Source organism: Mastigoproctus giganteus, chromosome 2, assembly GCF_048544385.1.
Source record: "Mastigoproctus giganteus isolate SK-2022 chromosome 2, ASM4854438v1, whole genome shotgun sequence".
Lineage (NCBI taxonomy): Eukaryota > Metazoa > Arthropoda > Arachnida > Uropygi > Thelyphonidae > Mastigoproctus > Mastigoproctus giganteus.
In genome coordinates, this window is record NC_143576.1 from 128,369,814 (window position 1) to 128,387,673 (window position 17,860).

General features: G+C 35.6%; 1 protein-coding gene across 2 annotated transcripts in view; it reads right to left on the reverse strand.

The window, feature by feature from the left end:
* Positions 1 to 2,339: 2,339 nt before the first annotated feature.
* Positions 2,340 to 17,860, reverse strand: part of C3G (C3G guanyl-nucleotide exchange factor) — a 410,407-nt gene continuing 394,886 nt past the window's right edge. For both annotated transcript variants that reach the window (XM_090368667.1, XM_090368668.1), the window contains exons 18-19: positions 10,535 to 10,666; positions 2,340 to 2,698 (exon numbers count right to left, since the gene is read on the reverse strand). In XM_090368667.1, the coding sequence (XP_090224793.1) occupies positions 2,560 to 2,698; positions 10,535 to 10,666 (271 nt within the window). In that variant the 3' untranslated portion in view covers positions 2,340 to 2,559. The remainder of the gene's footprint in view (positions 2,699 to 10,534; positions 10,667 to 17,860) is intronic.

Genomic DNA, 17,860 nt, shown 5'->3' on the forward strand with positions numbered 1-17,860 from the left:
AAATAATATTTTTAATGAATGAAATCACATCACAGTAAATGTTTTAGTGTAATAAGCTAACCTGTCTGTTGCTGTAGTGAAATTTCATAACATGAGCTTTGTGGTGAGAAAGATCCATCTCATCTTAAATGCTTCTGTAAATTGTGTGTATTCTCTGGTCGATTTGCGCCTCCGTAGCCAGGTGGGAAGGAGCAGCAGTGCGCAGCACACGCTTCTTGATTAGACCGGGGTTCGAGCCCGTCACCACCAAATACGGAGGATGCGGAAAGGTCAAGGAATGACCACCGCATATCCCGGAGCAATATGGCCTTAGTTGCTAATGCTCCTAAAAACCAACATCTGGTCGATTTGACTGCATTCCTGGACAAAAACCAACAGTTCCTGGGGGGGGGGGGGACCTTGCTATCTACACCTGAGACTAACTAACTCAGACATGGAGTGAAAAAAAAAAACCCATAAAAGTTCCTCACATCATTGATGGGATTCAAACCCAGGCCTTTTCCACTATGTGTGGGGAGGACGGTGATGATACCACTGTCCACTCATGCAGAATAAACTTGATATAATAAAGAAAATAGAACAGGGTGTAAGCAGGAGTGTATTAATGGCAGAATATAACATTGGATTGTCAACATGTTTGTTTTTTTATGTTCAGTTAATAAAATTGCATTCTTAAATCTCTCTATTTCTTATTTAGCCTCATTATTTCTGCCTTAAATATATTAAAAATAAAATTTTCTAGATAATGGAAAAATCTAAATGATGGTACCTTGAATCCCCAAAGGTGCCATTATTCTGAAAGTCTACTGTAGTATAAATATATTTGGAAAATAAGCTGCTAGTAATTTTTGCACCAGAATTAATTGCGCCAGAATTAATTAGGTTTGTCAATCTTTCTAATTTTAAAAAGTAAAAAACTTAAGTTTTAAGAAGGATCATTAATTATATCTACAAACTGTAATAATGAATGCAGAGGAAGATAAACTATAATACTTAAATTGACTCAATTTTTAAACACTCAATTTTTAAACATTTCTTTTTAATACTGGATATATGAAATAACTATTTCATGAAAGATTTATAATTTGGCATTCTGATGGAAATATTTATTTTCAGTAAACTAGCTGCTTTTAAGTTGAGACCACACTACAAGAAAAATTCTGAATGATTAAATATATTTTTTACATGAATAAAAAACTGCTCTCATTTATGAATTAATATTAATTATATAGATTTTAAGTAGAGTTATATCATTTTAGTGTATAGTTCTATATAAAATGTGAGACTGCAAATTAGTTTTGTTTCATTTAATTAAAAGTAATTAATAATTAAATCATCATTATTATTCAAGGAATGCCACACAACTTTTCTTGTCTAAAAAGTTGTTAAAAAGAAATATTTGGTCATTTAAAATGAGTTACCAGTAGTTTATACAAAAAAAAAAAAAAAAAGGGGGCCACAGTTCAATGACTACAACAAACTACGTACTAAGTGCAAAAAGAGCAAACCTGTCTGAAAATTTCAGACAATTATTTAATAAATACAAAATACAGCAAGTTAATGACTCTCAATAAAAATATATCTACAAATAATCACTCAGCTATTAATAAATTACATACACACACACACACACACACAAACCAGTTTTAATATAAATATATAAAAGAGAGCCTACAGAATAATTAAGCAGAATCTACATTAATTGCATATTCGTAGCTTACTACTTTCAAACAAAGTGTGTCAAAGAAGAGAAAAAAACAAAGTGCACATTATGACTTACAAATCTAGTTTCGCAATTTCTGTAGTTCATAGGGTGCAAAAATAAAGAGCAGTAAAGTTAGATGAAGATCAGATCTTTTAAAGTGAATTTTAGAATAAGACTGTGCATCAAGAGTTACAGCTGCCTTACACATTACACAGTGGCTTTAAAAATGGCTTTAAAAATGCAGTATCAATATTTCCTTACCTCACAGAACAGAACAAACACTCATGACATTCATTACACATATTACTTACTGTACAAGAAGTGTTTTAAACTACATATATTTACATTAATGATGCAAACACAAGACAATCTCATTTATTCATCGTTCATATTGATTGATCAATGCATTTGTATATGTGGATGTGTTTTGTGAAAATTAGTGAGCATTGCATAAAGCTATCTCAACTGCACCTGGGCCTCAATATCAGTTTATCATAATTCACGAATTGTAATATTAGCATAATGGCATATGCATGGTTACAAAGAACCTCCTGAAATAAAAGTCATATTGGCATTTAAAATTATTACTTACATAAATACATACATACATACTGTACTTAAGTGCAGCATATGGATGGCTTTAACATATACATGTCTGCTCAACACAAGTTTCAGCATATAATAGGTGTAGCTTGCCAGCTACTTTTTACTGAGGAACTAGTAACAGCACTTCTTTTCTGTCCTTTCAGTTATTAATCTAGTTCTGTTTACATTATAGCAACCATGTAAAAGTACTGTTTGTAAAATTAAATCAGAAATTTGCACACACTTCTGTGGCATAATTCAAAATGGAGTCACATATGATCCATTTTCTTCTTTCCCAAGCGAGGTTTAATGGATTCTGATATCTGCCACATAGCCTCTTCTGACAAATAGTTGTCAAAGTTATTAAAGAAAGCAATAATTTGTTCACTTCTCTTGAATGGGTACTGGCTGTAATTTTAAAACAGAAGCATTGTTAATATATTACTACTATTTCAGAGTACAAAAATCCAATTTTTTTTTAAATTCTAAAATTTAAATTTTAAATTCTAAAAAAAAAAAAAAAAAAAGTTCAAATGATCTTAGTTTTAATACATGAAATTCACAGTATATGAATCACAGTAACCGAAAAACAGTTTACTGTATTCGTACTTCCCTAGATTTAGTAAAATTATTGAAAAAGTAAGCCAATAAGAGCTTGGATGATAATGAAGATTCATTATATGATCAAAAGTATTTGGGACGATGTGCAGGCTCTCAATTTAAAAAAAAAAAAAAAAAAAGTTATGCAATATGAAATGTTACACAGTAGGGCCACCTACTGTAAGACAGCCGTTACCATCCTGGGTATCACTTCTGTCAACTTTCAGTAGATGTCAGCCAAACTTTTGCCTCCATTCCTCCTGCAAAACAGCTACTGGGAGCCAATTTAGAAAAATTGTTTGAGTACATCCTAGTCAGATGCTCCAATTTGTCTCACACTTTTGGAGCTGATGTCCAGGCTCTGAGGTGGCCACTTCAAATTTTCAATGTCACTGTCCACAAACCAGTACTGTATGACCCATAGTTTGATATGGAGCACTGTCATGCTGATACTGACAGGGTCCATTTCCAACACTGTAGGCGGAATAATTGTTCAAAACACCCAAGTAGATCACCGACTTCATGGTTTCTGAAACTTCTACCAAAGGAACAAGTCCAAATAATCTGAAATAGCCCCAAACCATTAGGCTGCCTCTGCCAATCTCATAATAAAAACTATACACTGACAGCAAGCTCTTGACACCCAAATATTGTGTAGTGAAATTTGTTACCCTATAGCACTTTATGCCACTGTTTTATTCCATGAATATTGGGAATGATATCACTCTGTGTGCCATTTCACAATGCTGACCATGATGTTAGACTCAGTACACCTGCCCTACCATTGACCCCCAAAGTTATATAGCTCCCAGAAATGATTGACATACCGATGAACGTTCCCGTGGCCTCCTGCACCTGCCTGCTTTATGGTTCATTTCCATGAGTTCAGGCCATCCAGACCTCTTCACTCCCCACTGAGGTATCAACTATGGTCTTCCACCTTTGAATAATATCTGCCACAGTCACAGCTGCATACACTGAAACGTTACTGGTGTGGCATCCAGTCACCATCTCATTGAAAGTCTGTTAAGTTCTGATGCACAGCCTATACTGGCTTCTAAAGTAATTCTATTCAACAGGCCATGGGATTTACATTGGAATGTCTGAGTCAATATGTATGCTCAAGAAGAAACTGCTGCCATAGCCCATTATATTTATGCAAGGTGTCCAGATATTTTCATTCATCTAGTGTGTCTAATTGGAGTTATGGTGATAAGACTAGTAGGAAATATTGCTTCCCAGTACATGATCTATATAATGCTTACTGCTGGAAATACATAGTAAAAGTTTGGCTTTAACAAACATTTTACTTCCTCAGAATGCCACTTAGGTTGACTGATATCATAAATAGTTAATTCTGATTAACAATTTATGAATAAGAAAGTCACATAATTGAACTGTGTGAATATGTGACTTTTAATACAGGGGATATCTACACAGTAGAATCCCAGTTAATTAAGTAAAACAGGACTGAGTGAAAAACAACAAATCATGCAATTTTAGAACAAAATTGCATGATATGCTGGTTTAATTTTTAAAGCTATGTAAAATGTACATAATTAATACACTGTTAGTACTACAGTATCATTTTGTATATAGCTATAATGATCCCTTTCATGCAATCTTTGTGCTTTTATTATATAACTACATACAGAATGATACTACAGCCCATATGTTAACTGTATAATATTTTCTGTAGCTTGAAGCTTTTACTTGAAAATTGCATGGAATTCAAACTTCTTATACCTTTTTCCATCTCTCATATTGTTGAATCAATATGAGAGATGGAAAAAGACTTCCCTTCCTGAAGCTGACAGGGCTTTGACCTATATGTCTTGATCACAGGAATGGAAATAACTGAGTGTGTAAGTTGGAATCTTAATAGAGATTATTTATCTTCACACATGCACGTAAAGGACCGTTTTTGACACATTTTCTACCCTGTATTACATATCATGGGAGGTTTTTAGATGACATTCTTGTTATTACTGATAATTTCACTATTCGAGACATTTTACATTTGTTTAATAATATTCATCCTAGACTCAATTTTACATTGGAAAGGGAAAATACTGAAACAAAGTCATTAAATTTTCTAAATATCATGCTTACTCAGGAAGTGAATAAAGTCTAATTTAACATCTACCGTAAACCGACAAACACTGGTATGTTGCTACATTATAACAAATTAGAGTACAAGCTAAGGATAGAATACAAAAAAACTATACCAATCAACAATAGTAACATCAAAAACTACTTTATTTCTGTCCCATATGTTGAACACAAACAAAAAAAAAAAAAAAGTGGCACAAACAGCTTAACAGAACAGATTCTTTAAAGATACCGAATTTAAAATTGTGGCCAGACCAATACAGAATTTACACACTATACCGAACAATCGCTCAGTCCTTTTGCAACAAAAATCAGTGACCTGGTATACAAAATTTCTTGCAGAATATCAGGGATCATATGATTTGTCTTATCAGGGATCATTACAGTGTACACTGGATATGAGATTAAAACACTCCTCCTCAGTCCGTGCTTCTTGTTCAGCAGTGTAAGAATTGGCCTTTCATGCCGTTAATGAAATCAATGTATTTTTATTCAATGAGGCCAAAACACTTCGTGTCCAACATAATTATACTAGATTATTAATTGTAGAAACCATCAAAATTAAATTACATGAGAATTCTATTAATGTTTGTCGTCCATAACTAATCTCTGTTTCGTGGTCTTTTACTATTATTATTAGCCATATGCTGCACTGGCAAAAAAAAAAAAAAAAAAAAAAAAAAAAAAAATTCTTGCGTTACTGAGAGAGAGAGAGAGAGAGAGAGAGAGAGAGAGAGAGAGAGAGAGAGAGAGAGAGAGAGAGAGAGAGAGAGAGAGAGAGAGAGAGAGAGAGAGAGAGCACCAAAAAAACAAAAAAAAGAGAAGAATGATGATAACTAGCTCAGGATCCTGGGTTTGCCAAGCCTATACTCACCAGATGTGAGCCCCTGGGATAATGTGCTAAGACAAATAATTGTCGTCTTTTACGTGCATGCGTGAAGACAAATAATCTCTCTATTTAAGATTCTGACTCACACACACTCGATAATTTCAATTCCTGTGATCAAGACATATGGTTGAAAAGACCTGTCAGCTTCAAGCCATTTTTTTCCTTCAAAATTTGCATTGAACTTTTTAATTTGTTAATTGTTTTTTAATTAATTTTATTACTGTATTAATTTACGTTAATTTCATTTTCGTTTATTTGCTGGAGAGTGTCATTAGGAAATGTTATATGTAACATATTGAGGTAAATTTTCTTATTCTTCAAATTCCTCCTTAAATTTATTCAAATTACCTACTTTCACAACATCGGATGAAATCTTATTCCAACAATCAACTACTCTCTGTTTTCATTCAAAAATAAGAAATATTAAATATCTATATAGAGGCACAGACATAATGTAAAATGAAGAGAACAAGGGGAGACAAAAAAACACATGCTAAACATTCTATTGTGAAAAAAAATGGCTAATAGCAATTGTAGTTATATTTCTACTGCTCTTGTCCTAGTATGCTGACCGTTGCAATGTGTATGTAGCAAAGGGCAAATTAAACTTGCTAGAAATGCACCAGTTTCATATTGTGAAGCAAGTCACCTTTTGCTTCAAATAAAAAACACTGCCCCCCAAAGAGAACTATGTTGCTATTAATTCGGTGTTTACCGATGCCTCATTGGTGGGTAGCCAGGCACAGTTAGTGAAACACCTGATCACCCAGTGATGATATATTTGCAAAATATGAGAAATGTTAAATGGTGTCAATAGTTTAAATCTTTTAGAGCAAAAGCTTTATGTATGAGAGCAATAAAAGTATTGTACATGAGTAGGCAAAAGCCTTGGTTGTGTATCAATAGCAAACTGTCTATTACAAAATTCTTCAATCTCATATTGCAAAGCAAATCACCAAATCACAAAGTAAATAGCAGCATACTTAGGGAGCAGTGATTTTTATTTTAAATGCAAATATGGAACTGAGTTGGCTCTTTGTAACTTGCATTCGTAACTTGCTGCCATTGTTATACGACACGTTATATCCCAAACTAGATAGCGTAAGCTTAGTATACTACAGTATATAATATAATATTGTCAATTAATCAGTAAAATCTATTAAATTTGTTAAACTTCGCTGTCAATTAAATTGTACTTTTAACAAAATACATGTAACGACTTAGATTACAAACGTAACATAATTAATTAATACATAACTTGATACGGAAGTTATATAAACGGAACTCGTAGATAATACTCGATACTGAAAAAAATATATATAGCATTATAACTGTGTTGGGATACAAGTTTAGGGTTATAATTTTGTACTGAAATTGAAATTTTATTGAAATTAAATCGAAATCATGACTCAGACCAGAGCAGCAAAGCAAAAGACTCAAGCTAATGGGAGTGCTGTGGCTTAGGGGAGGCAATTACCCTCTGAATCACAGCCTTTTAAAATGCACTGCTTGCATGATGTTTGTGGGCAATCAGGTACGGGACATGATATTGCCATCGGCGATGTCTTTGAGTGTGCGCGATGCAAGGAGTGTAACGAAATCAGGCAACAACTCAGCGTTGTTATGGGCCTATATGAGAGTTTGAAGTACAGGGTGAATGCCCTCAAGGATCTAAATTGAGGGGGCCCATCAAGCTCTCAGCTGCCCACATCAACACCAGAGCTTGCACTTGGTCATCATGCAACACAGTGGCAACCCCCCAAGGCAGAATGCGCTGGTCCCACAGAAACTAGTAGTTGTTGGTGACTCTATTGTCAGGGAAACAGGGAACATGCGTTGTAAAAAGGATAGGTGGAACAGGACCAGGGTATGTCTGCCAGGGGCAAAGGTTGATGACGTAGAAAATGAAAAAGACCTGTGAGTAATTGTGCAGTCAGATATGAAGTTTTCTGGCAGTGATCACAGTGTGCTGAAGTGGGATTTACTCAAAGAGGTAACTACCATCAGGGGTAAAGGGAAGGGTTTTTGCTTTCATAAAGGCGACTACGATGGTCTGAGATAGTATTTAAATTCTATACAGTGGGACCAACTGATGATGTTACCAACATCAAATTTAAAATGGGAAGCATTCAAAGAAATTATCTTGGAAGCTACTAGGCTTTACATACCAACTAAGAAATATTGTTCAAAGTTTAGGCCTAAATGGATGTCAGATGAACTAATGAGACATATGACAGAGAAGAAAAATTCATGGGATACATATAAATTAACATGTGACACAGAAGCCTCTGATAGATATAAGCTGATCTGTAACCAAGTTACAAAGGAGGTTAGGCAGGCGAAGGCAGATTACAAGAAATCTTTGGCAAGGGATGCAAAGAAAAACAGCAAAGAGTTCTTTACTTATGTAAACTCTAGAAGGAAGGAGATGAATCGGATCGGTCCACTTGATATCGATGGTTCAACTGTTGATGATCCTGCTCAGGTAGCTAACAAACTAAATGAATATTTTGCAGCAACATTCACAAATGAAGAGTTATTCAGCGAGAGGAATGCCAGAGGTGTATTCAACTCTGGCAGTAAGCTAGATAATCTTGTAATAACTGAGAGTAAAGTGGAGGAGAATTTGTTGAAGATAAACATAAAAGGCACCCGGGGTGGATGGGATCTATCCAGTTATATTAAAGGAGGCAGCAAAGGAAGTAAGAAAACCCTTAGCCATAATTATGAGCTTCCTTGGACTCAGGGGAGGTACCCATGAACTGGAGATGTGCAAATGTGACCCCAATTCACAAAGGAGGATCAAAGGTTGACACAAGTAATTATAGACCTGTGAGTTTAACTTCTGTTCCAGGAAAATTAATGGAGGCACTGGTTAAAGACGCACTGCAGGATCATCTAGACAAGACTTCAGTTATAGCTCGGATACAGCATGGTTTTGTTAAGGGAAAGTCTTGCCTGACCAATTTGATTGGATGCTATGACGCAGTCACAAAAGAACTGGATGCAGGGAATAACTTTGATATTATATATTTGGATCTTAGAAAGGCTTTTGATACTGTTGCACATGGAAGACTGCTGCACAAATTGGAGCAGTGTGGCATTGGAGGAAAATTGCTGCTATGGATAAAGAGATGGTTGAGGGGAAGAAGACAGAGAGTGGTAATCAATGGACACTGTTCTTCGTGGACTAATGTTATTAGTGGAGTCCCTCAGGATTCAGTGTTGGGTCCATTATTGATTTCTGTATTTATAAATGATATTGATGATGGTGTATCAAGCTTAATCCAAGTTTGCAGATGATACAAATGTTGGCATGGTTGTTAAGGACACTACTGGCGCTATGCTGCTGCAACAGGATCTGGAAAGGTTGAGCAGATGGGCTGAGAGATGGCAAATGAAGTTTAACATTGACAAATGTAAAGTACTACATATGGGAAACAGCAACCCCAGAGCAATGTATCAACTCTGTGGTACTACACTGACAGTAGTAGAGAATGAAAAGGACCTGGGGGTAATTGTGCAGGCAGATATGAAGTTCTCTGAGCAGTGCAGACGGGCTGCAAGAGTAGCTCATGGTGTATTGTCAATGATATATAGGAATTTTTCTAGCAGGGATAAGGAGGTGATTATTCCCCTGTACTGTATACAGGTCTGGAGGCCTCATTTCAAAAAGGATGTAGAGTTGCTGGAATGAGTACAGAGAAGGGCAACAAGATTAGTGAATGGAACAAAGAGTTGCTCTTACGAAGAAGGGCTTAAGATTTGCAAATTACTGTGTCTGGAGACTAGGCACCGGTGAGGTGATCTGATAGAGGTGTATAAAGCCTTGAATGGTTTCAGCATGCTCAATGCTGATGGGATTCTTTCTCTTGCTCAGAATAATCACCTGAGAGGACATAAATTCAAATTGAGGAAAGACAGATGTAGGATAGATGTGTGGAAATTTGCCTTTGGTGGGTAGTTGGTTGGTGGAACAGACTTACATCCCTTGTTGTGGAAGTTGATAGCCTAAATAAATTTAAGGCTCAGCTGGACAGGTATTTCAAACGAATGGAGGGGTGAAATGGAAGTGTTTTTTTTTTTTTTTTTGGCTGATGCTGCATAAGCTTGCTTTCTTGCATCATATGCCTCTACTAATGCTAATATTCCAAAGCAAGTCACAAAGTAAATAGCAACATACGTAGGGAGCAGTGATTTTTATTTTAAATGCAAATACAGAACTGAGGTGGCTCTTTGTGACTTGCTTCACAATATGAGATTGATGCGTATGTAGGAAATTCAGTTTGCCCTTTGCTGTGTACTCAGGCTTTTGCCAATCATGTACAGCAGTGATATTTTGTGGCTCTCATGAAGAATCTTTTGGTCTAAAGTTATTTTAGCTTTAAAATAAATCACATTATATCTTTCAATATATAGCACATCTCAAAGAGAAGTACAGTTTATTAGAATACAGCTTTAGAGAAACTTAGAACTCTGTTCTTTCAATTTTTGGGGTGGGGAGGCACTTTGCAGAGATGTCTCATAAATATAACTTGAGCACTGGCCTCATTATGCAATGTATTATATATATGGTCAGTATTTTAATGAATGTAAAGATATGGTCTATGATATCACAAATAACATTTCTGATGCAGACTTACCAGTTCTTAAACCTTCTCATGTTGTCTAAAATGTTGAACTGTTGCCACCTTTTTGAAAAGTTAACTGTACTTTCTGGAAGTAAATCACTATTTCCAATGTGAACAAAAGTCAAATCTTGCAAAATTAGTCCTCTGCAATAGAAATTACAGTTCATGTAAAAATTATACCTATTGGTAAACATTAATACTTATAGCACTAAAATAAACAAAAAAGAATAAGCAACTACACTTTATTGTGAGCCACACAGGGTAAGCAATACTCCACTATATAAAACTTTTTCCTAACAAAACTGGTGATTAACCATAATTAGCTAGAGGGGAAAATATCAGTATGGTTATTGATATGGTTAACTTTTTAATTTTCCAAAAGAGATGATATAGATACTGATTATACATTACTGAAGGGATAACATTAGACATGCTCAGTTCTTCCTCACTGGGTCTTCTTCAGTAATAATGGGGCAAACTTAATTTAAATGTATGTGGTAGGAGGGAGATAATAGACAGGGTGGTTATATATTATTCATCAAATTACAAATTGCTGTAGAAAGAAAAGTACATCACATAAAAAGCAGCTCAATGTTTTTACAGACAATACAGGTTTCCACATGGGCTCCATTTGTGGTCCAAAGGATTTTGAAATGATGTTTGACACAAACTGTTATCCATTATCTGTGGTATCACTGAAGCAACTGCATTGTTGATATGCACAGAGTTTACACCTTGAACTGAGAATGAAGTGGGGTAGAATCCAAGAAATGGGTCCTCCTCATCCAATCAGACTGAAAATGTGTTATCAGGAATCCTCTAATGTCCTAGAAAACAACACTGGTTGTAGATTTTCCATTTGCAATACAGGAAATAGTTGAGGCACAACCACAAAATTAGTACTGTTGACTGTCTTCTCATAAAAGAAGATATAATCAATCATCTTGTGATGGGAAAATGCTTAAGATTTTAGAACACCATGTAGGTTCACTGATCTGTAGATGTGCCTATTTAACATACCACACATATGCAAATGGTTGATTAAGTTGACATATGAAAAGTTGCCACTAAAAATAACACTGTTCAAGTAGCCATTGTCATTATCAATCTGTTGGAGCATGTCCTTAGCAAAAACTTTTTGACATGGTTGATTGTTTAGTTTCAGTGCTTGAACAATCTGATTTTGTATTATATGGCTTCAAATGAACTGGAGGATCTTTTTGTGAGGTTAACTGGGTCAAATGAAGTTCTCTGTTGGCACGATGAGTTGACTTCCTTGGACTGCACTGAAAGGTTTCACAAACTCTATCAACTGTCCTAGCCACAACCTCAAAAAACACATGTATTTTGAGGTTGTGTTTCAAAAAACACTTGTTTTTTGAAACCTTTTCAACCTGGATAGTTTGTCTTCCAAGCATTTTCCATCTACACTGATGATGGTATCAACCGGTTGTCAGGTTTTTTTTGGGATGGAAGAGGTTAAAGACAGCATTATTATTCATGCAAGAACTAATTATTGAACTGGCCATATGCTGGATAAGTATAAGACCATGTGGATTAACATGAAGCTTAAGGGATTTTGCAAGGCATTTTTGGGAGGAAATTTTAAAATTGAATGGCCTGCTCTTGTAGGTAGAAAGAATCAAATCTATTTTAGAGAAGAAATACAGTTGAACAAAGGTAAAGGTCTTCACCACTGTCTTTGAGGAGGCCCTAAGGGGTTCAGGGAAACTGCTAGTTAGGGGCAATATATATATATGAATTTAATTATGCATGCTAACATAACAGCTGTGTGGTATGAGATGGTTGAAGCAAATGGAAAATGAGAATGTGCAGATTAGAAAACTAAAGAGTACAATGAGAGCCTGTACATGGAGATGGAATGGGAGATCAATGCAAATACTTTATATGAGTGATTTAAATTTATCCCTTATTGATTAAATAAAATGCAATGGTTGCAGAATTATAATTAAAGTAATTATAATAATAATAAAATTATTTTTTATTAATTACTTTAATTATAAAAGTAATTAATGATATTTCTGGAATAGGAATATTTTTAGCTATAAATATTTTATGAGAAGAAACTTGTAGGCTTTGCCAAGTATGTCCCAGGAGAGCTAATAAAAAATAAAAAAACACATGTGAGAATGAAAAAAGCTTCTAATCGTTTTAAAAGCAATCATCTTGAACAGCTTCTCACATGTGAGATCACTCATACAGCTATTGCAAACATTTTTTAAACACAGTTAACCATCATCAATTGATTGGTTCTTTAATGCCATCAAATAATTCAGTTTATCTATGTTTACATATTACAGGATCTTTTTTGTTTTTTTTTTTATGGGCAGTTAATAAAATTGCATTCTTAATATCTCTATTTCTTATTTAGCCTCATTATTTCTGCATTAAATATTAAAACTTTCTAGATAATGGAAAAATGGAAATAACGGCACCTTCAATTCCCCGAAAGTGCCATTATTCTGAAAATTTACTGTATTATGTACTACATACATTCTATTTCCTTAGAAATGTTTGCCACTCAGGAGTTTTTCTTACAGTAAATTTTGCTTTCCCTTTTAGGAAACCAGTGGTAACCTCTCATCGTGGCATTATCCCAGCAATCTTCATATCACTTTTTCATTCTGGATATATCCTGATAAATTTTGAGAAAACAATTGAGATTAAAATGAAGAAAATGAATTCAGCAGCCAATATCTATATAATATTGGAGTAAGGTTGACACCAGAAGAAGGAAGATAATTAACTAATTATCTTCCTTCTCCCAAGAAATTCATGAACAACTGCTTTAAATGATGCTAGTTCAATATCATGTAGCTTTGTTTCAAATACATCAACTTTAAGGAGTTTCTTTATTTAAAGCACAATGAAAATTCTTTCTTTCAGTTTTGCATTGTTATTATTGGGAATCACTTCCCTTAGGTAGCAGAATCCACTTCCTTCTTTATCCAAAGCCTACACAAAATTCTTTATTAATCCAAACTTTATATGCAGAGGTGGAAGAAGAACCTTTTTTCGGTTCAACCGGTGGAACATATTTTATTTTTCTTCTCCATGGTAAAATTCTCCCTCTTCTCCCATTTCTGCACAATATAATTTTATTTGCTTCACTGAGCCACCAATATAGAAAACAACAGTATTTTGTGACACCTCCCCTGTAGACTAATAAATAATCCAATTATCTTAAGATTACCACAGATACTCCAAGCAAAGCCATAAAAAATGAACAAGTAGTTAAAAAAAAAAAAAAAAAAACTTTTTCACAAATAAAAACAAAGCTTGAGACCTGTTAGGTGCTCTGCGACCTGTATGGTTTGTTACAATCAGGGTATGACTGCTTGAAAGAATTGTTAGACCTACAAAACCTTTTACATCAGGAGAAGAAATAATAAAGATCAATATTGTTCTTCTGCAACTTGTATTATTAGTTTGCAAAGGAATTAATTTAATGGTATGCGAGGCAAAAGACCAACTAATGGTTCAGGAACAGGAAAATGTCTACCAGGAGCAAAGGTTGATGACATTGTAGACAGATATCATATTTTAAGGGCACGAAAGGTGATATTGTTCTGCGAGTTGGCACTAAAGATATTAAGAGTAGGAGACCGGCAGAATTACTTAACAAGTACAGGTCAATGTTGAAAAAAAAAAGCAGTGAGTTAGGGTTGAATTTGAAAGTGTCTGCAATTCTGCCCAGACACGATAGGAGGGAGTATATGATGAGAGCCTTGTCGATCAATCCGGCCCTGGAGAGATTATGCAAGGCTCAAGGGGCAGAATTTTTCTCAGCCTGGTCTGTGCTTGTTAACAGGAGAGACTGCTTCTATAGGATGTATACACTTAATGGGATACACTTAAATAGAAAGGGTGCAAGAATATTTGTTGATGCTATCAAGGCAGTGTTAGGTGGGTCAGAAAACTAATAGCTTGGGGGGATACACGCAAGCAATGCAAGAATCACTTTCAGAGGTGAAAGTGATTCTTGCATTGCTTCTACTGGAATGAGCAGCAGCCTAGAAAACAAGATCCAGGGGTTTTCATAGACTGCTGGGAGTCATTGCGGAACAAGTAAATACATGAGCTGTGTTAGGGTAGCTAAGAATAGGAACAGGTACATGTATACTTGCATGTACAACAATGCTAGGAGTTTGGTAAATAAATTTGATAAATTTGATGTTTTGGTCAAAACATCAAAGGCAAATACTGTTCGGATATCGGAGATGTGGTGTCACACAGATCTAAGGAATGCAGAAATGGAAGGATAGACAGAATAGGAAGGGAGGAGGGGTTATGCTATTAGTTAAGAAACACATAAAATCCAAGGAAGAGCGGCCAGTTGACACAGTTGGACAGTGCAGTGTCGAGTCAGTTTGGCACTGGGAGATCAAAATTGAGAGTAGGAGTGTGTTATCGGCCTAATGACTGATGAGTATAATAAACATATGTACAGGGAAATAGAGTGGACCAGTAAATCAGAGTGTCTTATAATGGGGGATTTTAATTTCCCAGATATTGATGGGAATTTGTGGGTTGATCACTCACACACTAGCAAGGTTTTTGTGTATTTATTGGATGACTCTTTTCTACAGCAGCGTGTTCTGGAAAAAACTAGAGGGAATAATACTCTTGATCTGATTATCAGTAGTGATTCTTCATGAATTAAGAATCTACAGATAAAGGAACCACTAGGTGGCAGTGATTACAGTGTGCTGAAATGGGATTTACTCAGAGGTAACTACCATCAGGGGTAAAGGGAACGGTTTTTGCTTTCGTAAAGGCGACTACAGAGATATGACACAGAATTTAAATTCTATACGGTGGGACGAACTTATGGTGTTACCAACAGCAAATTCAAAATGGGAAGCATTCAAAGAAATAATTTGGAAGCTACTAGGCTTTTCATACCAAATAAGAAATATTGTTCAAGGTTCAGGCCTAAATGGATGTCGGATGAACTAATGACACATGTGGCCAAAAAGAAAAATGCATGGGATACATATAAATTAACGGGTGACACGGAAGCCTGTGATAGATATAAGCTGGTCTGTAACCAAGTCACAAAGGAGGTTAGGCAGGCAAAGGCAGATTACGAGATATCTTTGGCAAAGGATGAAAAGAAAAACGACAAAGAGTTCTTTACTTATGTAAACTCTAGAAGGAAGGGGATGAATCAGATTGGTTCAACTGTTTATGATCCTGCTCAGGTAACTAACAAACTAAATGGGTATTTGCATCTACATTCACACATGAGGAGTTATTCAAGGAGGGGAATGCCAGAGGTGAATTAAACTCTGGCAGTGAGCTAGATGATGTTGTAATAACTGAGAGCCAAGTGGAGGACAAATTGTTTAAGATAAACATAAGAAAGGCACCTAGGGTGGATGGGATCTATCCAGGTATATTAAAGGAGGCAGCAAAGGAAGTAAGCAAACCCTTAGCCATAATTATGAGAGCTTTCTTGGACTCAGGGGAGATATCCATGGACTGGAGATGTGCAGTCCATGGATATCTCCCCTGTTCACATGGATATCTCCCCTGTTCACAATGTAACCCCAATTCACAAAGGAGGATCAAAGGGCAACACAAGTAATTACAGAACTGTTAGTTTAACTTCTGTTCCAGGGAAATTAATGGAGGCACTGTTTATAGCTTGGACAAGCATGGATTTGTTAAGGGGAAGTCTTGTCTGACCAATTTGATTGGATACTACGATGTGTTCACAAAGGAACTGGATGCAGGTAATAATTTTGATATCATATATTTGGACCTGAGAAAGGCTTTTGATACTGCTGCACATGGAAGACTGCTGCACAAATTGGAGCAGTGTGGCATTGGAGGCAAATTACTGATATGGATAAAGAGATGGTTGAGTGGGAGAAGACAGAGTGGTAATCAATGGACACTGTTCTTCGTGGACTAATGTTATTAGTGGAGTCCACTAGGTTTCAGTGTTGGGTCCATTGTTGTTTCTGTATTTATTAATAACATTGATGATTGTATAACAGGCTTAGTGTTCAAGTTTGCAGATGATAGAAGGTCAGCAAGGTTGTTAATGACAGTATGCCGAGAGGTGGCAACTGAAGTTTAACATTGACAAATTTAAAGTACTGCATATGGGAAGCAGTAATCCCAGAGTAAAGTATCAACTGGATGGTACTACAATGATAGTGGTAGAGAATGAAAAGGACCTGGGGGTAATTGTGTAGGCAGATATGAAGTTTTCTGAGCAGTGCAGACGGTCTGCAAGAGTAGCTCATGGTGTCTTGTCAATGATATACAGGAATTTTTCTAGCAGGGATAAGGAGGTGATTATCCCCTTGTATAAGGCAATGGTCAGACCACACCTTGAGTACTGTATACAGGTCTGGAGGTCTCATTTTAAGAAGAATTTAAAGCTGCTGGAACGAGTACAGAGAAGGGCAACAAGATTAGTGAATGGAACAAAGGGATTGCTCTTACAAAGAAAGGCTTAAGTTTTGCAAATTACAGTAGCAGGAGACCAGGCACCTGCGAGGTGATTTGATTGAGGTGTATAAAGTTTTGAATGGTTTGAGCATGCTCAATGCTGATGGGATTCTTCCTCTTGCTCAGAATAATTGCCTGAGAGGGCATAAATTTAAACTGAGGAAAGACAGTTGCAGGATAGATGTGCAGATGTTTGCCTTTAACCAGCACGTTGTTGATTGCTGGAACAAAACTTCCATCTGTTGTAGAAGTTGATAGCTTAAATAGATTCAAGGCAGAACTAGGCAAACATTTGAAGCGAGTGGATGGGTGAAATGGGTGAATTTTTTTGGCTGATGCTATATAAGCTTGCTTTCTTGCATCATGTGCCTTTACTAATGCTAATTTTGAAACTCACTAATTTTACAGCTGAAAGCACTTTTGATTACCTATTGTCTTAACAGAAAATCTTAATTTTGAAACTTAAATGTCAAATGATTTTTTTTTCTTAATGTAAATGGGTCAAGTGACAATACTAATGTTATGTCAAGTATTGTCAAGTGGCAATACTCTGTTAATGTTATGTTAGATACACTGATTTAATAGCATAAAACATGGTGAAGATTTCAAAAGCTACTATGAATTTCCTGTTAATGGATCCAGGAATGATATATTTTATACTATCAAGTACATTTTTTGCAAAAAGCTTATTGTGGAAAAATTGTACTGGTGTATGCATGACTGGAGCTGCTGCCTTGGCTTGTTTTAAAAATGAGGCTGGAAAGAGTTTACAAGAAAGTTTTTGTTACCCACAGAGAAATATTAGGTAAAAAGAAAAATTCTTTGTGAAATAAAATTTTAACAAAAATCAGT